Source organism: Scomber scombrus, chromosome 11 (genome assembly GCF_963691925.1).
Source record: "Scomber scombrus chromosome 11, fScoSco1.1, whole genome shotgun sequence".
NCBI classification, from domain to species: domain Eukaryota; kingdom Metazoa; phylum Chordata; class Actinopteri; order Scombriformes; family Scombridae; genus Scomber; species Scomber scombrus.
Genome location: NC_084980.1, coordinates 21,724,416 through 21,748,008, shown reverse-complemented (window position 1 = coordinate 21,748,008; position 23,593 = coordinate 21,724,416). Strand labels below are relative to the sequence as shown.

General features: G+C 38.0%; 1 protein-coding gene across 1 annotated transcript in view; it reads right to left on the bottom strand.

Moving 5' to 3' along the window:
* Positions 1-240: 240 nt before the first annotated feature.
* st6galnac3 (ST6 (alpha-N-acetyl-neuraminyl-2,3-beta-galactosyl-1,3)-N-acetylgalactosaminide alpha-2,6-sialyltransferase 3) overlaps positions 241-23,593 on the bottom strand; it is a 40,502-nt gene continuing 17,149 nt past the window's right edge. Inside the window, exon 2 of the mRNA XM_062429142.1 lies at positions 241-430. Coding sequence (XP_062285126.1) covers positions 241-430 — 190 coding nt within the window. The remainder of the gene's footprint in view (positions 431-23,593) is intronic.

Sequence of the window (23,593 nt, the reverse complement as noted above, 5' to 3'; positions counted from 1 at the left end):
AAATAAACAGGAACCTGGATTATGGAGGCTCCACCCTTAAGCACTTCCTGGATATCAACCAACCAGGACTGGACAAACAACCGTCTTTGATGGATATATGGATATTGGAATTTGTGCCAAAGAGAATATTTGCACAAATTAAGGAACGCAGTTTCTGTCAGTGTGGAGATTCAGCTGGTTTTCCAATGATGATGATAATGATGAAAATGATGTTGTATTTCCACGATGGTTCAGCCAGGGTCACGACAGCTGCCACGGTGGGTTGAAAAACTTGATGGCGTGAGTTTTGGCCCATTTGGCAAACACAGACTTCTCTGTGATGAAGCGGTGCCCTCCGTAGGGGGCACTCTCATGAAGGAGGTACTCTGCACACTCGTCCCGGCTGCCGGCCTCGTAGTAGTGGTAGGGAACTTTTCTGTAACCTTCAGTCCTGAGGAGACAGAGAAATAAAAATAAATAAAATAATTTCCTGTCTCTCAGGTGATATTTTAACACGCTATAAATGTCTATATGTGATGTTAATTGCAAATTATAGCCAGAAGTATGTGGACAAAATAAAGGACATGGCTGGGGATTTTCTATATTTTTCCTATTGTCAATAAATCTCATGTGCAGAGCCAAACTAACAATGAATTACTACTTACAAGTATTGTGTGTTTATCTAATTCCTCTGTGCCGTAGACCTCAGCTGTTGTGCAAAAACAATTAAAATACATCAGTAAGCCACACTGCTGCACTGAATGACATCTTCCTTCACCCCAAGTTTGTCAAAATGGGCTCCAAAGACTAACAACAGTGATCACATTTACAGTCTCTGGATAGTAGTATGTTGCCACAAAGTTTGAAGAACATTATTGTCTAAAATATAATTGTTTGTTTGTTAGATTAGAGATTTTCTATTTCCACGGAACTAGTCTCCAGGGACTAGTTCCGTGTACAGCAGACACCCCTGTGCAGGCATGGGGATGCCTTTCCACTTCGGTGTTTCACTAGTTTGTTCTTGACTTTGTATTACATTGTAAATTCCTCGAAGAACTTAGTAGTACAAAGTGAAAAAGTTATGATATGAAGCACAACATGCCAGCAAAGATATCAAATCTATGAACATAATACATTGCCAGCCATCTTCCTTTAATGTAGACATGAATGTTCTTCCAGCTTTGTGGCAACAGTTTGTGTTTTGCCCTTTCCTGTTTCAGTCCATTAAATCTGTAGGTCTGACCTCAACCCCATTCAACATCTTTGGGATGAACATGAATGCATTGCTCAACATCAGTGTTGGACCTCATTAATTCACTCTTGTTGCTTAATTGGATCAAATCTCTGCAGCCTCGTCCCAAAATCTGGTGGAAAGCTTTTTCATAGAAGAGTGGAGGCTTTGAAGAAACATATTATTAATGATGTCCACATACTTCTCCCTATAGAGTGTAATTTGTGCTTTCATTTTGCCCAGGTCTCGCTGGTAATAGAAATCTTTTATCTGAAGAGGCTACTTACTTAAATAAAGATCACTGTATTTATAATATAATTGCATATTTTGATTTTGATTCCATACTGTGCACATAACAGCCAGACACAGATGTTTACCCAAGCTGGACATACAGGTATGTACTTTATGCTCTGACTGTGCAATCAGTTTCAAGTGGTTCTACTACTGAAATGTGAATTCTTTATATACATTAATTTATGTTCCAAGTATTAGTATACAGTTTAAATATAATTTTCTGTGTAAGACAAAATTTAGAGCCACTGAATTGAAAAAAATAGTTTTTCTTCTAAACAGCTTTGGTTAAATTCCAGTCAGTGCTAAATAAATAACCAAATTATTAAAATATTAAACTGATCCTTCAGGATGGCATAAAACTACTTGAATTGATGCTGCCTCTGGCAAAATTATTTGAAAAAATAGCTGCTGTTGGGGGCCAAATTCATTCAATAAATATCCTGAACTGAATTGCATTCATTTGTTAAGCACCATGACAAGATTAAAGGTGCAGTGTGTAGGATTTAGTGGTATCTAGCAGTGAGGTTGCAGATTGCAACAAACTGAACACATCAATTCAAGTGTGCAGGAGAACCTACAATAGCTGTGAAAGTCACCAAAAACGCAAAAGGCCCTCTACAACCAGTGTTTGGCTTGACTGTTCTGACATACTGTAGAAACATGGCAGTGCAACATGACGGGCTCCGTTGAAAAGGACTCGCTCCATCTGTAGATATAAATGTCTCATTCTAAAGTCATGAAAAGACAATATTTCTGGTGATTATACACTAATTAAAACATACTTATGAATATTAGATTACATTTCTGCCTTGCATCTGCTAGATGCTGCTAGATGCAACTGGATTCTACGTACTGCACATTTCATTTTAAGAGAGAGCAAAAATAAATGTGAAACCATCCAGAAAACTGAGTAATGCACTGAAGGTAAGTTAAGCCATTTTGACCTGCATCTCAAGGTGAGTCACTATGTTTGCACTATGTTTCTTTATGTTTATGTTTATGATTAGTAAACAGAAGGACAGAAAATACGCAGCAGTTGAACAGAGTCATGGTACTCTTGGTTTCTAATAGTAAATGACAGCTTTATGAGAGTATGGCTTGTGTAACCATTTCATTGGGAGAATGAACACAGATAGAAGAGAAACAGCCATCACAACAGCCAGCCAGTGAGTCCACAGTGAAAAAGCTGCTGTGGCTGTCTGCCAGCTTAACACAGTCCAATCACTGCCTCTTTTCTCTGTGTCACACAGTGGTGCACACTAGCGTTAACAAATAAATTCAATTTCAGCCTCTCTGCAGCACCTGTTGAGGTTCTATTACAACACAACTGCTGAGGTCAATTCTGGCTAAGGCTTCAAAACATCATCACACAAAACATTACTTCTTCCTGTTGTACTAGAGCAAGCCTGCTGCCAACAGTACTTTGTATGACACTAAATTGCAGGGAAAGAACACCGCCCCTTAACCGCCTCAGTGAATTATAAAATCCTCTCTGCCGGTTTAATTATCCTCACTGTCATGTGTCTGGGGCAAAGGAGCTAGAAGTAGGAGGTCCAAGGGGCCATTGGCACCCCAACGTTACCCTCCTCCCACATTCTTTTTAAGTCATGAATCACTGTGTCCCTGCAGACAAAGACAAAACAGGAAAAATATTTTCTAAGTCAAATTACTGTTTCTTAATTGGACACTGATGCCCATAGGTGAAACCCATTTGGCACGTGCGGGCAACCAGCCGGTCAACACACACGCTTTGAAAGTTAATGTAAATTGGTTAATTCATGATATCGCATTAAAATGACAGGTCCAAAGCATTTCTTTTTTGAATACAGGCAATCAAGGTACTACCAAAGTATATTTAGGCTGTTAAAGGCTATGAATGACTGATTTTCACAACAGCGTGGCCTGTTGATAATTTGCGATGTGAAACAGTAGGAAATGTTTTTCTGATCGTTAAGTATGGATTTGGGGCATGGCTACTTACAAAACAAGGACAACATTAACATTCTTTGCCTGCTTGCTGTTACCCAGCTGTAGAAGTGTTACTGTCCTGTTAACGTGTAGTTTTGGGTAATTGACAAAAAAGCTTGTATCTAATCCATTGGTTTGCAGTGGAGCCAGTTTGAAGCCCAGAGTTGCTGCTTACAGTGAGCGCCATCTTTTCCGTTTGGAGCCAAGACATATCAGACTATCTTGGATCAAAGCTAACTCTAGCTTACTTACAACAAGCGTTGCAGACTTGTGCAAACATTCACTAACCAACACAGCAAGTAACATTAAACTTGCCAAAATATTGCAACAATCGTCTGACTCAGTATGAGTGCTGGAGCCGGGGAGTTATCTGTCAGTCACAGCTGTCAATCAATGCCCTCACAGCAGATATTAAAGCTACGGTTCGTCTTTATATCTTACTGATGGAGCAATCATTTCCAAAATGACCACCAGCACACTTATTAGAGGGCCCAAATTTAGAGATGGAGACCATAACTACTATATAATGTCGTAAATGATTTAATTTAATAAGAGAAGTTGAAGTTTTTTGGAACTAGGGATTTTTTGGGTCAAGCACGTAGTGACCATCAGGGACACTGAATTTGAAGAGACTTCCACATTGGCTTCATTTTCAAGCTGTGGTTGTTGCCGCTTGATCTAATCCCATGTGTACTAGTTAGCTGCTTTGTCTTTGTAACCCCGCAGTGCAAGCAAACCATAGTTACCCCGCAAAAGTTTTGCAAGAGTCTCTGACAGACACACAGACAGACACAGACTTCTTGGGCCCCGCACTTCTGAAATGAATCCAGCAACCCTGGTCTGCAGCTGTTTTTATTTTAACTCCTGCTGTGCATGGGGAACATGGAGAGGATAAAAGACAGGATTTTCACCATGCATTAGGTAAAAGTGTTTGATTCAGGAGATAGAGGGAGCTCAGGTTGAGCTGTGAGAGCGAAGGGGAGACACACACGGACCGAATAGGGGGAGCCAAGTTCCATCAAGGCTGAGATGACTTGAGACTGAGCAGCCATGCCCAGAGCAAAAGCATCTTGTTTGTCATCCCTCCTATGGCCTCGCAGTCAGACAGTAATCACTCACCCAAGAGTCAGAGAGAAGACGACAAGCTGATATACAAATAAAACTTTAAGCAGAAGGAGAATTGGGTGCTGCAGTCCAGCCACCTGCAGAAATGGAGACTCTGCAGCCTGCTGGGTATTCTAGGAAGGGAAACATAATGGTATTCACACCACAGAGAACCCAATATGGATTTCAGCATAGAAATTCAGCCATTAAATTCAAACTGAGGCATTGGAAATGTATTCCAACACGGCAGTCCACAGATATGGGAGGCATGCGATTGGCCGGCACTGCTGTGAATGTGAATTTAGTTTTCTAAGTTTTGTGGGAACACGTGCATTTTTCATCCAAGTGTGGAGGAGGGAAGGTGATAGCTGGTGTCTTACTTGCAGTAGGTGTCATTTATCATGCCATAGATATGGATCTCTTTGCACATGTCCATTGCGAGGATGAGCGTGAACCAGCCGGTGCTGAGGTAGGAGCCGGACTGGATCCTGCAAACACACAAAGACATATTTTATTGTAATATTAATTTGTATAAAAATCTTTGCTTAAAATGCAGATGATCTGAGAATTACAATTATTCTTACAGCTGTTCTAATTGTTGGATGCTGTGGATAAGATCAAAAGTGTAAATGTAAATCCATCTACGGTGCTGTAAGACGTCCTTCAGATGTATCATCATATGTCTGTTATACTGTAAACCTTTACATGAAGCATTTATTTCATTTAAAGACCAATTTATAATTATGAGCATTTATAGTAAAATAGCTTGTATCCATTTAGGAGACATGTAAAATTCACACTTCAATATATATTCCAAAAAGGTTCAAGGGCTGAGAAACAAACACACTTTATTGGCTTGTTGAACAGCTCAACACAACAAGGCAACATCAGAACATATGTCACCCCCTGAGAATCATGCAGGAACCCCGGGGGCTAATCACTAACAACATGCATAATCCTTTCATCAACATCTGACTGGTTGTGCATTGGTTTTGACCTATCAAAGCTGAAAAATGTAAGCTTTGATCATTTTCAAAATATAGCACAGTTGAGAAACACATCTGCACTCAGAGTTTTGTCATAACAAGACAAGTAACGTCAAAGTGGGTCATAAAGGTACACCGGCAGACTCCGCAAGGCAGGGGGCTCCGCACTCCCAGGGGGTTCTACTTTTTAGCAATGCAAAATACTACAAGGGGCCCTAAGCTTTGTATGAATTAAACAGAGTGCACCGCATGGTACAGATAATGATGGGTAAAATAACGACACCTCAGTGGGATACAGTATCAATATAGAGATGAAAATACCAGAGGCAGACTGAAACAGGTTTTTACAGGAAAAAAACTGAATTAATTACAGGCATGCTTCCTAAAATAACGATGTTTATAAAGACAAATCCTATCAGCTGCGATTCATCCTGCCAGATTTAACAGCATGACTACTGCCAATTATTGTTGAAATGCTTTGATGTTTCAGAATCAGCACCTTGGACAGCGGTCATCAAAAACTTCCATACTTTTTACTAGTTGTGCACAGTATATACTATACATGAATCATTATCATATACTGTTTTTACTGTTAGTAAAAAAGAAAACAAAAGAAATCCTGACAGGAAAATGTACAATATGTGGACTGTCACAGATTAAACTGCAACAACTGAATACCATTGGCAATTAAACTTCAAAACATGAATGCAAAAATAAGTTTTGCTTTGTTTTCTAACTTTTCTCTAAAACTGTTTCAACATTCACAATATATTCCATTGTCTTGCAGCTTTGAGTAGAGTCTATTTTTCAAGTTCAAGTGTATACATACGGTGTAAGAATATACATAAGGCAGAATGAGATATCATTCCTCACAGGTCCAGGTAATAATAATACTTAAAACATAAAATAAAATAAAATTTAAAAAAACATCTAAAGTGTGTATTTCATTGTTAGACAAAATGGAAAGTGTTTTCTGCATGCATACTGAATTTGTCAAATATATTATTTTTGTCACTTTTCTGGTGTTATCACACCTGGTGACAAATAAAATCACAAAGAAAAGAAATGGGGTCCATTGCCACCTTTATATCTGCTCTGTAACAGCCTGAAACCGGCTCTGTAAAAACATTTCATTTCCATAAAAGTCTCTCGACATAAATTTTATTTTGTCATATAAATAATTTCAATTATTTTCTATTATCCTGTTGTTGTATAAAAGAAGTTGTCATGGAAGCAGGTCTGAATGATGACTAAAGGTTAATTTCAAGTCATAGTCCAGTGAGTGCTGGTTGTCTTTGTCTTTTTATGTAATGCTGCCCTATTTGCCATGCCTCTTTTAAAGATAGTTTTACCTTCATATTACTTAGAAATATCAGTTGTCAGTTGTGTGTTGGTGGAGAGGACACAACATTCTAGCCTCTTGTCAAATGTCCATCACTGCCAAATTACATACCATTATGAAATTATAATTACAGGCAATTATGATACATTGAAGGCAAAGAGAGACAGGGAGGTTGTGGGGGAGGATAACGATGTTTAGTTTACTGGGAAAAAATAAAAATAAAAATAGCGGTTTTGTGAAGACAAACTGTGAGGGATCCTTGTGGATTTGTATTACAGAGTTGTCGAAAAATTTGCATTGGAGTTTAAAATTTTGACCTTAAATTAAGGCAACCTTATAAAGCCGAGGGCTCTAATTTGTAAGGTCAGGTGTGCAGCAGTCCAACTAAGGTTTGGAAATTATAACCTATACTGTAAATGTTGTACATTCTCATTTTACAGGCTTATGAGTCCATAATACTGGATGTTTTCTTAAAATAAAGACATTTTCTTACCAATATGGACACAAGAGGTTGAAAAAAACCTAAAACAAATTAAAACAAAGATTTTTAAAGCACCCTTTCAGTTTCAGTAGTGTATTGTTTTTAGAACAACGCTGCTTAAGTATGGTCTAAAAACATGCCTGAGATATGTCGATTTGAGTTTAAGAATTCAGCTTTCGAATGATGCACAATTAGTGTATTATTTTAAGAAGCCAATGATAGTCTCAGTCAGAGCTCTAAAGATTAGATTAATCAATCAACAACTATTTTGATGATCCAAATAATTAATCCACAAGTCATTTATTGCAAAAATTGAAAAAATCACAAATCAAGTATTCAGACATGTTTTTGGGTTGTTCACAAAGAGAAAATGTTAAAAAAAAAAAAAAAAAAAAAAATCTGTGGCTTGAAGTGATCTCCTTTAAAAAACTGCAAATTATTACGCAAACATCATTACATGCAAGGAGGTCAGACTTGAACAGAGGAAAAACATTCACATTTTGTATCTTTCATGTTTCACTACTGGTAAACACTGAGAGCAGCGTTTTGTTCAAGGATACTTTGAAAGCTGTTTACATGTCTGAGACTAAATCTGCTGAAAGAACCGAACCTGTGGATTTTCTGATAATAGCAAAATGACCACCTTACTGACCACTTTACCACTATTACCATCCTTAAATGTAGTTAATCATCTTGGATGGAACAAGACTTTGGCTACACAGGACACGCAATGTAAGTGGACTGCTCATAGAGTGTATGTGCTGCTTTCTGGTGGTTCCTCCTGTAGTGGACATACAGCGTAACTTCGTGGTTAAAAGAAGATATTCGACTTTGGTTTTGGGGATTGTGTCTTCAGCTTTTTGAATCTGTGAAAACTGTTTAACTTCAGATGTTTTTGCTGTTTTGTGTGATAAGGGTAAGCTAAGATCAACAGCCTATGTATGTAAGGGATGCTTTTACAAGTAAACAAAGTAACTGTTGTCAAGTGTTATCAAAGAAAGTAAAGGACATGGAACAACAGTGAACAGGAAAATATATATTTTTAAACTCACAACTAATCTGAGCTTGTATAATTAAATTATTTAAAAATAAAAGTAATTTATAGCGTTCATGTAAGGCCTATCCTGAGGGAGAACTTTGTTGGTACTACAGTGGATTTCTGTGGACCTGCTTTTCCTACAAACAGCATTCATTTACATTCACTTTCCAGATGAGGCTGCAAACTTTAGCTATTTTTTAAACAACAGCTTGTGCTTCTTACTGAAAAAAAAGATGCTGAAACACCTGGCAGAGGACCAGAAACTACAAATAAGATTAAAGATAAAAAGCCGAGTGACTGTGTTCTCCTGGAGGATAATTCAGTAAGATTCATTCAGGAAAAAAGAAGTGACAGAACCCTCTTGATTGATGTGATTAATGAAAGCGACAGTGAGGATCTGTTTGAAAAGCTCTGCAATTCTAAGCTCCTCAACATCATGTTTGTCAGCAGCGACTTGACAATGTCACATCGAAGGCTAATACAAAGAAGGGCTATTTACAGACAGGCAGTGTGTCTGTCTCACAGTCAGAGTTTTGCCATTTTCCCTCAGCTGCACAAACTGAAATGACTAGAATTGGTAATGAATCAATTTTACTCACGTTATTTTGTTTGCATGTCTCCCACAGAAACTTATGTTGTTGGAGGCGCTCATAACGGCAGCTTATTTGACACCTGAGGCTCTCAGAAACTAAAAACTAATTGCATTAAATGAACTAATCCTTTGCTTGATTGAGACATGTTTCCCTTGCAATATTTTGCTTATTTCATCTCCATGCACATAATAATAGACTTGTCAAGACTATCTCAACATGCACTAAAACCCTACTTTGATTAATTAAAACAGCATTTTGACAAACTATTAACATAAATATTTCTACAACTAACACCTTTTTGTTGTTGTTATTCAGCTTCTCTTTTTCTTATGTCAGAGGAAATAAATCTTCCTCTCTAAAATGTGTCGTTTGTTGTTTTGCTTGTTTGTTTGTTTTTTCTGCTGATGGAGCGTCAGGGTGACATTCCTGCTAAAAGGAGCAGGAAAAGGAAAATCTTCATGTGGAAGGTACTGAACTGCTTATTTTGTTTTTGAAATGTTAGCTTCTTGAGAGCGAAACTTATCAACTCCTTATATAAACTGAAAAGCAGTTTTGTCACTGTTTTGTTTGTGCATCAGTTCAGACTTGGAGACAGTAACTAAAAGTGACCTAATTGATGCTGACTCAACAGTCTCCTGCCAGCCAAAAATAGTCAGTGGCCCATTACAATGAATGTGTCTCTGTATTTTTAAATAGGTCAGCGGATGACAGATCAAGCATTGCACATCCATTAGAGTAGATTATGTGTACTGATTATGAGGAAAATCATTGGTTGGGTTTTAGCAATTACTGTCAGTGCTCTTTTTTTATTGATTTAATGTTAGTTCCATTATTAAAGTATTAAATCAATACATTAACTCTGATCAGTGTAGTTATGTGTATTTGTTAGCAAGAGTCAAACCTCAACCTTATAAAAGAAAATCATCCAAAGTCCAAATGATATAATTAGTGTGCTTTTAGTTCAACAACCACATTTACACAGGCTCTTGCCCAAACCCACAATAAAGCAGGTATAGAAAACTTTATTATTTGGAGAGAGTTTTGGATGCTGTGGGATAATTTTGGTGTTGTGTGATGTACAATAGTCAGAATTTATCTGTTCACTTTTTGGTTGCTAGTTCAGATCCATGTTCAAAGCACTTGGATGAATCATGGCCTACTCCAGACATACTTAAAGCTCCGTTATCTTGTATTTTCTGAAGTATTTTATCCTGACTTTGAAGAACATACGGCTTTTTGAAAAGGGTCATTTTGGGTCTAATTGATTTTTTGTATTTCTTTAACGGATGTCCACATCTCACACCAAACTATTAATATATCAACATCCACACCTTCCCAGTTACATATGTGACATTTCTTACATTTTTATTTTCCATATATTCCTCCTGTCACACTGTGAAAAAGGTCATCTACATAATTATGTTATATTTGCTTTCTGTTTCCCTCCATTAGGGGTGAAAAGCTGCAATGATGAAAGATGAGGTATGCTATATAGATTCCTGGTAAAGTAATCAACATATTAGTGTAAACATCATTAACACCTGTAAGATCTGTGCTAAGCTTAAACAGCAAGTGCTGACGTGTTGCAGCAATTTCCAGGTTCTTAGTGTTGTGATGTTACATTTTCATTTCAAATAGTGTGTTAACTTTCTTTTGATGGTACACATGTTGACACAGGGGGATATGAGACAGCACCAATAATGGGAAACACAAAAGGCATATCAACAACTCTTTACTGAGGCAAAATGTGAACTCCTGTAGAGGTAACTCCTTGGTGAACTGAGAGACAGACTGTGTGGGTGTCTCCAATTAATATAATTTATGAAATGAAGCAAAATTGTTTTTTTTAGACCACAGATATTGAATAAGCTATCAGTTTTTATACCAGTATGTGCTATTCTGAATTTGATTATGCACTGTATTCATTTGTCACCTCTACATATATGGGTGCAGTATAGACACTCAATTATCATGTGATTTGGCTGTAAGTGTTTCGCAGTTTTGAGTGCATTGTTAAAAATGTCATTGACTTTTTAGGGAGTTCACAGCTGATAGCAGAAATGAGACACAGTTGGATCAGTCAGCAGCAGTATTGCATTAAACCCTGCATATCAAGTAATGATGAAACAGGATTTCAACAATGAATAAATGTAAAAATACTTTCCATTGACATTTGATTGGCCCTATCTGTTCAGGTGCAGTAACGAACGCAAATGAGCAGCGTTCTGAAAGGAGAGTCCTTGACTCCTGCACTCCAGTATCAGCTCCCACTTCTACGAGTAAATCCTGCCCTGTTAGACCTGTTCAGTTTGGTATTTACCTTCTTAATTAAGTCTTCAGATTGACTGTGTTGACATTATCTTGCCTACACAGGTTGGAGAATTTAGGGATGGATTTCTTTAGACCGGTTGCCCAAACCCTTGTACTGTCTTGTCTTATTCACCTTAAAACTATGATAATGACGAAAAATATCTCCATGTCTTCTAAAACCGGCTTTATTGGACATTCAAAATTGTTTAATATCTACTATTGTCTGATGAAAATGTTCACAATAATGCTTTAACTTAGTTTACACAATATGTTTCCCATCACAGAGGACATTTTGTTTAAAACTAGCATTTGATATCCAATAAATAATAGATAATGCATTTAAATGAATGTGAACATGTGTAAAGCTTATTCTATTTAAATTATAAATATATAGGCTAAAAAGTTTGGCACTGCTTCCACACACTCCCTTTCAGTAAATCTGAGTCTCAATGGCAATCTTACTATGTGGGGTAAGTAACAGTTCCGCATCACTTACGGCACAATAACCTTTTATCTCTTATGCACAAAGACATTAATGATGAAACACTGTGAAAGAGCCATATTCAAGTTATTGAGGAGATTCTTCTCATCCCCTCAGATCAGTCTGAAAAATATTTTCCCCTTTGTTTAATGGGGACGCAACCTTGTACACCCCAATAACAATCAGACCACCACTCTCCCCATAGTTTCAATTTTCATCTATGCCATCTGCAGGATGAATAAATGAACTTCCAGCATAACCCTTTACGCACAGCATGAGAGCTAATAGGTATTAAATGAGTCCCAACTTAAAGACCTGTCAATCAACACGTATGCACTGTTGAATATCAAACAGAATAGACTTTGTTCTCAAATAACGGTAAATTACTACATTTATGTGAGGATGAATCGGTGCATTAACTGTCTGAAGCAGTGGACCACACTCATTGTGGTCATTAATTAAGGCTTCAACAGCAAAATCACATTAATCAGTGCTGCTGCCAGTGAAAGGACAAAAAATATATCTTCCTCTGTTTAACTCACTGTTCTCTCTGCCACCTCTCATGCACCAGTAGACAAATATCAGACATGCATTGACCATTTCCATAAATGTCCTGTCATTACGGTAAAAGTCACCTCTGTCTGAATGACAGAAGCCACTTTAACAGATAGATGGATTCCACAATGTTTCATATTCATTGTCTGAAAAGAGTTGATTAATGCTTTTAGCTTATTCTGTAATTATAGCTGTATAACTCTGTCAAGCAGTGTATGTAATATAAATGATATAACCCGGCAAACATCAGTCCCTAGTCAAGAGTGGATCTGTATGAGAGTATATCAGGTTTAATGTGTCAATTACACGTTGCTAGAACGTGTGACATGACTGGGTGCTGGTTAGACCATTTCAAAACATGTAGCTTATTAAGTTGTTAATCTGGTCATATAGGATGTATAAAGCTGCTGCAGGCACAATGTGTACATAAATCTTAGCTGAATAGCTAACAGGCTCATTTCTGGTAACGACACATTACACGTTGCTAAATGCCCAGAAAGGTCAGTCGGCACAACTTCCACTTTAGAGGTATTAAACCATAACAGGACGTCTTGATTGTCTGTACAAACAGTGGTCATTCAATGTAAACTGCTGGGGTCTCACAGTGCTGATAATGTGACTTGTCTCTCTTGGCTTCAAAATAATGATATTTCATGTAAGACCTTTAAAGTCCCTTTTAAACTCAAAATGTTTAACTGCCGATCATAAAATGTAAACTGCACTTCAGGGAACTAAAACTCATACATTTCCAGATAGAAATAGCAAAGACACAACAACGTTAGTATCCTCAGTAGTATCCTGATTGGCTATAAACACACAAGAAATGGATGTTTGTTGAAGTTTTATTTTAAAATGGTGACATTACTTAAGTACACCATAATCATTTGTGACCAAACCAAAGTCAAACTGTGACTGAAAAAGGGAGGAACAAGCTGAAATTAATTTAGATTTAGAAACTAATCGGAAAACCAAACAAAGAGTTTCAGACATTATTGCACTAAAATGTATGTTTGAAGCCACAAATGCAGCATTAGTTTGGCAATTGTTTGGGCTGCCCAAAAAAACTAGCATACACAAACACATACACACACACTGGGGTTGTGGGGAGGTGAAATTACAAAAAATGCAATTTGTTGTAATAAGGGAGTGGAGGAGCACAGAAGGGAAATGGCACATTATCACTGATACACAGCTCGGCAGCTCTCAGCCGTCAGAGCTGTCAACACATCACTATTACCCTGCATTATTCATTAGCCATTTGCCACTCTAGCAGTAGACACACAAATGCAAGCACACATACATTTATGCACACACATACGCCACATTCCCAGTTGAGTGCTGAATGTCCTGGAGCAAAAAAGCTTGCTGGAATAAATAAAGGGGGTGGGATCTGCTGACCTGATAACTAAAATTTCAAAAGCACATATCTGGAGGTGGAGACACACAGGGAACGACAAGGTCCACAAAGTTCATGGTCTACAATAGGCAATATGTTTCTTTATGACAATTATAATGGGATAACTTTATATATGTATATATATCTAACTTTGCAGAGAGGGTGCTGTTATTGTGTGGCCAATTTAAAAGAGAGATAAGGCACGGTGTGAAGCTGCTTTGGCAGGCGACAAATCACATCCAGAGCCGGAGGACAGAGAGAATGCAATTTACTTGTTTTGTTAAAGCAGAAAAACACAGCCTTTTACTCAAAGACAGCAAACAAAGGTGTCAGGAGGTCTGGCTCGACGTTGCCTGGCCTTTTACTGAGTCTCTTTTAGTCCCTATTGCCTCAGTTTTCTTGAAAAATGAAACATAATAAATTGTATTTGCGCTGGCTGACAAACAAGAAAAAAGAAAATCCTTCTTTTTCTTGCTCTCTCCAACAAAAACCTGTGACAAGTGAGGCGGGAGTGATTGGGACTGACATGCTAGGATGGTGCGGTGCTACCGGCACTGGGAAATGAAGGGTGTTTGAGAAATTAAGTCAGACACTCTGAGAGGGGTCTAAGTAAATAATCCCATAAGTCTGACTGAGCTGGAGCTTGTTGTGCTTTACCTGCCGAGCGCCAGAGGCTAAGGAGCAGTGGAGAACTGCCTGGGATCAGTGAGAAACTCCTCTACCTCCGACTCCGTTCAATAACTCGCACTTGACATTCACATCAGGGGAGCTGTCCACGTGTGTGAGAAAATCCACACTGACGACTGGTTTAGTCGAAGTGTGCTTTATGATGTCTCTGCAGCTGCACAAATGTGATATGACACCTGTCAAAAAGACTTAACAGATTTTAACTCAATACCATTGTGCAAAGTTGATCTTTACTCTGCAAGGAAATCATCTTAACAGTAAAATGAGCTGAATTATTATTAAATGATCAGAAAATATTTAAATGCTGTTTTACTAGATGTTCACAGGAGTCCCAGGTCCCATGATGGACAGCTCATGCATTTGGAAAGTGATGTTCATTCAGACACGGTCAGTAAATCCTGACTCCAACTTTTTACTTAAAAGACCCTTCAGCTCCTCTAGAAATCTGCCTGATCTAAATATGTCTCCTCTTTTAAAATCACCTGTTAAAACCAATATCTATACCATATTCATTGCTATAACTTATTTTAAATTATCTTATTATTTCTCCTTTTATACACTGCACTATCTTTACATTAACAATCAAATGTCTATGTGTAATGCTTACAGCTTGTTCAACTGACAACAATGGGCCAAAAAAGTTTTTAGTTTTTTTTGCTGATTTAAATGTTTTTAGGACTTCTTTATTGATTTAAAAGAGGTTGTGTTTTTATCTGTCTAGACATTTTTCGACTTGAAAATCACGAAATCAATGGTTAGTTCCTTCAACCTCACAATCAATTCCTAATTGTTACCTTTTGTTCTATGGAGCAGTAGTACAATGATTTTTACCCTTTTAGTGTCTGATTTTATTTGCCGCTTTGTTACACAGTTTCTGAGAGGGCAATATAAATCAATTTATAATTATCAAGACTGACCAGAACTGTACCTTCTGTTCTTTCAGGCAGGTCAGTGTGTTCTGGAGAGATTCATACATACATATATATATCCAAGTAACTTCAGACAGAATTTATGAGGAGCAAGTCTCTTTCCTCACTTAGGGTGGGCTTTATATCAACCATTTATCTCTCTCAATCTCTTTTTCTCTTTTCTATTTTGCCTCAAAGAAATTGCCTCTTGAGCAGAGCTTCAGTTATATATCGTTGGGTCGGCACAGGCGCCACACACAAACACAAAGCTATTTTAAAGAACAGTCTCTTCACTAGATGTGCTCTTTTAAAATTGATCTCAGCTCCAGAAACATGAACAGCAGACTCCCCCACATCGCCTCTCTCCCTCCCTCTCTGCATCAGATATGCGATTTTCCTTCTCTTGGTAAAAATGAGTAGATACAGTCTGATGCAAATGGCTGTTCATTATTAGCTGATTACTTCGTACAACAACAGGCCTCGAGACAAGACACTGCCTCTGCCCACGGGCAAGTTTTGTATAAAGCAACAACACATTGTGTCTCTGAAGCAGCTGAGGAGCCTTTGGGACAAAACAATGACAAAATCCTGAGCAGAGCCGCGGGGTGAAAACAGGCCTTTCTTTTTTTGGTAATTTTTTCTTCTTTTTACACAGACCACAGAGCACAGCAATTTATTTTAATGATGGGAATGAGCATTGCAGCTGTGTAGGCTTGCTGAGGCGTTTCTTAATTCTGCCGTGAGGCAACGTGAAGCATTGCGGGTGACCTCCACAACCTGCATTATGAAAAAGACAATTTGCTTTCTTTAAGTCTAGTTTTGTTTACTTCTGTACTAGCATGGAAAAGCTATTAATAACTGGTGAAAAGAACATTAGTCTTTGGACAGAAAAAAAATGCCTGTTGATGCGCAGACCCTCCACTTCTTGTTTGGATGACGTCAAGTCAAAAAGAAGCGGGCTTAAGCAGTTTTGCCTCTAATTACTTGAAACAATCAACGTTTTGCTCCCTTTTTAGTTAAAACTACTTTGCTTATGATAAGAATTGCGCATCTGTTTTTAGCCACACTAGCAGTGGAGTTATAAGGATGACACCACTTTGGCCCAGGTCCAGTCCTCAGAGAATTAATCCTAAAGACTTTGGTGGAGCCCTGACTTCCTCTAGTAACCCTCTAGTAAAGTGTGGTCCTGAGTGAAAAGCATCACAGTGCCTCAGTAAAGCTGAAAACTGTGAAAAAATTGATTTTTGTTGGGTAAGTGAGGGTTCAAATAAATGCTAAATTATAAATGAAATAGTGAACATAACACAAAATATATAATATACTGTAAAAATGTTGCCTGAAGTGAAATTTGCAGGTGCATTTACATCATAATTCTTTGAATAAAAAAATTTAAAATAATTCTCCTTTAGGTGTCAGATGTTTTCACACACATATAGTATAGATATTTAATTCAATGCAGTTTTGTACTGATATGTATTATGTACCTTATTGTAATATACAGTGTCAATTTTGGGTCACACTGTTCAACCTGCTGTCGAACATGAAGTGGGATTGTAGGAATGTAATTCAGTTAAAAGGGTCTATGGTATGTGTTGTGAAATCACACATTAAACCTACTTAAGGTAACACTGAGGAGATTTTTCAAAGCAGTAGTAGCAGGAGACATTTCCAGCCCTGCAGTACTGCTGTGTTTCGACATTAAAAGAGGAATGGTTTTTTTTCTGACAGGGTCATGAATGCTTGAATAACTTGTTCAAAGCTTGGGTAACATGTTGTGGTATTGTATTCAGCACAGAACATGTTTCTATAAAACATTCATTTCGGCATTGCTAAAGGATAAGGTCTACACTTTGTCTCAGTTTAAAATAGTGTACGCTTTCAGTGTTCTCAAGTTCATGGGCTTAGATTCTGTGTTGTACTTAGTTTCAGTATTCTGTTTTATTTGCATTTTTTATTTAGGGATATATATTACTCAGATTTTTACTTCTTCAGTGGGTACTAGTGAACTAGGGGCAGAGAGAGAGAGAGAGAGAGAGAGAGAGAGAGAGAGAGAGAAAGAGAGAGAGAGAGAGAGAGAGAGAGAGAGAGAGAGAGAGAGAGAGAGAGAGAGAGAGAGAGAGAGAGAGAGAGAGAGAGAGAGGCTTAAAGTACTGAGAGAAGGACTAACATTGTCAGGTTTTGGTCTTTACTTGGGATTCGCTGACAATAAGAAAAATATAGAATAACATCAAACTTCTTTAAGTCCTGCTTCATGAGACAACACAACCACATCATCAGCATACTACAAGGACTTATGAGAATTTGTGGAGTTATTGTCTTCAGATTTTTGGGAAACAAACCGTTTTTGGAGAGCTTTATGCAGTGTATGCATATTAGCATTACTGGACAGTCAAGTCCACAGGATTTTATGGCACAAAGTTGTAGCAGTTTTACAAACTTTAATTGGAGACAACTTGGATTCACTTTAGCTAATCCACTGTTACTGGTGAATGGTGTCATTTTAGTTAATTAAAACCCAACTGAGACGCCTGTTGATGGGTGGAGCCAACAGCGGCTTTGGCTTCAGCAGTGGCTGTTTGGCTGGGAGGACGGCGAGAGTCAACGGCAGAGGGAGAGCACTTGTTGGGCAGCACTTCACCAAAAAGCACAGTGTGAGAGGCAATTGCTCCCAGGGTGACGGCCACGTCCAACAACCGACAATGTAACATAACAGTGACTGGTGATGAATCGCTTGTTTAATGGTCATTTTAGGTAAATTTTTACTGAAACAAATCTGCATTAACCTACAAAAATGTGCTGAATTAAACAGTGGCTCCAAACATTTCTTTTCTTTTAAAATATCCTCCATGTTGCTACCTTACACCTACAAACAGTGCCTACTTTAAATAGTGTATTTATGTAGGGTTTGGTATAAGTGTTGTGACCTCAGAGGCTGTTTAGTTGGGTCGTGCTTTCAGCGCCTTCAGCGCCTTCAGTGACAACACCCCCATTATTTCAGAGCAGAGAGTACTGCTTATTTTTCCAATGTTTTGGAACCGAATTTTATGCACATGTCAACTTTTTTGGCTGGGTGGTTAATTACATGTTTAACTGATGTGTGACAAATTCAGAACACATATTTATTATTGCTTTACACGAACTTGAACCATTGCTTATGAATGGTTAAGGTTTAAATTTGCATTGTGAATTGTTTGCTTAACCCTCAGTTTTTCTTATGTTGCCTTTATTCCAAAAATCCCAAAAGGAAATGTTTTCAATTGCTTTCTCTATTTTGTTTTCTGATATGTAATGCTCTCTTTTCCAAGGGATTAGTAATTTGTACTGCACTCCTTTAGAGCCTGGTGATATTGGATTTTAGTCCCTCAGGAATATCTTTGTTTCTGGTTCAATATTCTTAGCTGTTTTCAAATTTTCTCTGCATCTCCAGTGACCCTTTTTTCACTATTTCCTGCTCACACTCAATTTCTGCTCCTCTGTGTTTTTTTAAAATCCGCACTATCCACAATTTCTCTCTCTGTGACACTTTCAACTCTCTTCCTCTTCTTTCCCTCTCACCTTGTTCATGCCTTCCTCGGCTGTACTCTCTGTTCTGACCCTCTGTTCCCTTCCTTCCCCTGTCCCCCGAGTTAATGGCCTTGTTGTCCTCCTAAAGCAGATGTCAATACGAGTGGAGTGTGAGGACGGAGGACGGACGGCTAGTGAAAGGGGACAGAGAGGCTCTGAACTCCCTGTGCGGAGGCTGAACAGCCAACAGTGGTGACACTGCTCTGACATTTTGCACAGATGATTGTGTAAAGTGAGGTACTGGATAGTGAATCCTGGGTTACTGTCACTGGAGTCAAATTGTGCCCAATTTTAGTTATAATGGAGACCAGGAGGGAGAGGAGGACTGTGCCGACACTCTATGATACGATGAAAATGCCACAGTCGAGTAGGAATTCATTCTTAACCTTCACTAAAGTGTTGCAGAAAAATGTCAGAACTTCAAAGCATGCTGCTGCTGATGATGATGATACATTTATTCAGGTGAATGTTGACTTTCTGCATGTTTGGGGTTGGAAAATGTTGTGATAATAAGCTTTAAAGATCAACTTTTGAGGGATTTTTAAAGGTGACCTACTACAGATATTTAAGGTGAAAAAATACACCTGCGATTGCAGTGCAGCAGTGAAATATTACTCTATGTCTTCCATTAACACTGTGAAATGATGTGAAAGTGAAAAGTGGCAGATTTGTTATGGCTAAGATATTGAGTCTGGCCAAAGCCCAAATTCTTCCAAGTCCTCTTTCTCCTTGTTTCTTCTTAAATTATCAGTTCCTCTTCATCTGAAGCTACCTCATATATCTTTCACATAATAAAACAGACAGTTCAATAAAGAACAATATGGTATTTTGAATCCTCTATGTGTTAACAAAGTGCAAAATAAATTGTTTGCAGTGGGGGTTTTTCATATTGCAGGTCCAAGTAGAGTAATAGCAGTAGATTAACAATAGCTGATTAATTGATCAATCAACAGAATCACCAACCAGCTTAATAATCAAATAATTGTTTCAGTCATTTTTTAAGAAATTATGTCAAACCAGCTTCTCAAATGTGAAGAATTACTGCTTTTCTTTGTCATACATATCTCTTGGTTTTGAACTGTTTGTCACACAAAACAAAACATCTGAAGACATCAGTTTGTACAGTGGGAAATTATAACGAGTATTTTTCCCTATTTTCTGACATCTTATAGACAAAACGATTCATCAAGAGAATAATCTGTAGATAAATTGATGAGAAAAACAATTGTTAGTTGCAGCCCAAATTTACATTATAAGAATTTGAATCATTCACTGTCGCTCTGAGATCTCATAGTGTAGATTCACAATGTGGTAGCTAAGAGCTGGCCTAGCTCTGCTCAAAGAGAAAAGGGAAAAAACTCTAATTCTTATTTACAGAATTCATCTTGTTTAATGTCTACAAGAACAAAAATGTGCCATTTTAGTGATTTTGTTACTTTAGCACAAAACGCCTCCTAATCATAGACTGTATATAAAATGGGCGTAACATCCGTGACGTCACCCATTGGTTTGTGGACTGCTGCTTGGAAGCGAATAGTTCCGGATCTGGGCAGCGCCATCTTGAAAATTTCCGGTGCATGTTGGGTAAAAAAAAAACACGGATTCTACTTATATGGGCATCAGGAGGAGCAAGAGGCGCCCTCCTGAACCTGTGAACCAATCAACCTGTCAATCACGACGTAGCCACGCCCTAATGCATACCCTGCTTTATCGTCAAATATAAAATCAGGGAGGCCAAAATTTCACAAATGAACATCATACTGCATTGAAGAAGGCTTTAAACTAGCGATTGAGACCATAAACACATTTTGAAAACGTTTACTGAGGTTAGAAATCAAGTGAGAAGTTGGTAAATTCTCCATTGACTTGTATAGAGACGGAAGTCCTTTTGACACCAAAACGGTCGCCCCCTGGTGGCCTTTTGATAGAATGCAGTTTTAAATTACTTCCGCGTTGGCATCATTGCAGAGGACCGGAACTCCCCGCCTGCTCTTAATAGTTACTTTTTTTTACATTTGTGTTCATGTGTGGTTCTAAAAGAATGAGATACATTTAGTGATCTTTAGACGTGTTGGCAGGCAGGTGTATGAAGTAGACTAGCTGTTTCCGCTGCCTCCAGTCTTTATGTTAAGTTTATTTTTTGTCTTCATAATAATACCATAGATGGAGCAGGCATGAACTGTCAATATTGTACATCACTGTCAAATTACATGTGACACATTGATATGATCACCTAATACACACATAATGATCATGACATGACCCTCATACTCTCATATATTTAGTATGATTGTACCTAATGTTTACAAATTAATGTGTATGATTTATTGATTTTTTTAAACTTTTAACCTAATTTGTAAATACTGCAGAGGACAGAATGGAAAATGAGAAGATACTTATGTCTTCCTTTCCTACAAATCTTAAATCTTTACACAAACATAAAACATGTGATGAGTGCTGAGAGAACAGCAGCATCTCATTTTTCTGAAACATGTAACACCTTGCAGTGTCTGTGCTGTTAACATGATTCAAGCCGCTTTGTTCACTGACACTTTGCATGTGGAGAACATCCATCATCCTAACTTCCTCCAGTCTCGCAGCATCTCTCCACTGTCACGTTTACAAAACAAAACAAAGAAAAAAACAAAAACACCCAAATGACCGAACAGATGGTGCTAAATGGCAAAAGACAAAAAATAACATATATTCTCTCCCCTCTCTGCATCCCTCCTGCATCCTAGCGGCAATCCTTCCCCCCCTACTGACATGCACGAAGCCCACGGCGAGGGGCCTTTCACTGATCTCATCTCCGCCTGGCAACCAGCACTTTAATAATTCTCTCAGAGCAGACGAAGGCATCTGATGCTTTTATGCCCACCACCACCCCGGCAGTTTTCTCTCATTAATTTTGCAGCACCCCAGTGAGTCTGAGGCAAAGACTTGAGGAGAAGACAACACACACCTTAATCTGTTTTTCTTTTTTAAGTCTGAGGTAAATGTGTCTGAGCTGTTTGTTTTACAACCTGTGTTTCTTATTCTATGTCCTGGGGCAAATGAAGGCATGATAATGTCTTACCCACCTCTTGGATAGCTTTAAACCCTTGTTATAATTCATAAATCAAAGCCATTCACTTTTAGATTAAATTCATTACAGAGCAGCACATAACTTTGATAATAAATCATAATTAACTCTGTGCTTATCCCTAAAATAGACCACTGCCAGGTGCCATTACCTGTGATGAAAAGATTAGTCAAAAAATTATTTTTAAAAAGAGTACGCAGTAAAAATATTACATTCCTAATTTTCTATAGCCCCAAGGAGAAGATAATACTTTTTAACACAGTAGAAAAATGTGTGTATGATGTTGTATTATCATTTCCATTTATTCTTTTAATTGAGTTCAACTGATCGCACTTGAATGTCTCAAAAGTGAGTCAAAGTCAAAAAGCAGCCTGCCTGCGCTGATAGTTGTTTCACACAATTACCACCCACAGATAATTTCCCTCTCTCAGTCACACTCTGGCGAATCTTCAAAGCGAGTTTTTCTCCCGGTTTGTCTGTTACAACTGGGCAGATATTTCAAACTGATTATATAACCTTGTTTCTCAGTTAAAAGACAAACCCATATTAGTTGACAGTGAATCAAAGTGTGCCACACACGCTAAGCATATTTTCTGTTACATTCTAGGGCGTTTAGCTGACGTGCTAATCCTCAGCGACAAACAATGAGTGGAACAGCACATTCTAACTGAGGTTCAGCTGATTTTAGTATTTTTAGTTATCAATAGCTCATGTTCTGTGCCAGTATAATTTCAGTATTTAGTGTCAGCCCTAAATATTCTTATTGTCTGGGAGGGAAATGCCTCTGAAACATCTGTTCTTTCAGGGGAACCACCTACACACTAAAAATGTAAAGTAACCAGGCTAAGAGTCTGCAGCTATACTACGCTAGCAGCTCTGTGATGCTGTGTTTAGGCACAGCGGAGCTTTGAGCTAAATGCTAACGTCAGCATGCTAACATGACCACAATTACAATTGTAACATACTGATGCTTAGCAGGTGTAATATTGAGCATGTTTACCATCTTAGTTGAGCGTATAAGCATGATAACATTTACTAAATAAAAGAATTGGGCACATTTACATTTTTACCTGATGATGGTGTTACATCAGGTGCAAACATTTTTATAATTCAACCTGAGGAGAACATGAATGTCTGGACCAAATTCATGGCACTCTATCAGTACCAAGTAGTAGACTATTGAAGTCAAACAATACATGCATTCGATCAGGTGTCCAGATCTTGAAAGAATTACTATTTGTAGGCTATGGTTTTTTTCTCGCACCCATCACTGCAAATCTTCTTTCATTTAACGTGACATGTGACACGCTCACCACTGCAGCTGCTACAACCCATACAGTCTGTTGTGATAACACTTCATAGCACAGTTTTGTACAGTTATTCAAAAAAATATTTCAATAATTTAAAACACAAAAAGTATGTGTAAAATCATTTGGATGTGGAGGAATGGTGGTATTTTACACAATGGAATGCTTCCATTCACACGATGGGTATCAAATTAAGTACTCTTTTGGTGTCTGTATCACTTCAAGGAAACTGGTATTTGTACTGGTATCTTAAATCTTTCAACTACACTGAGCCCTAACTAGCATG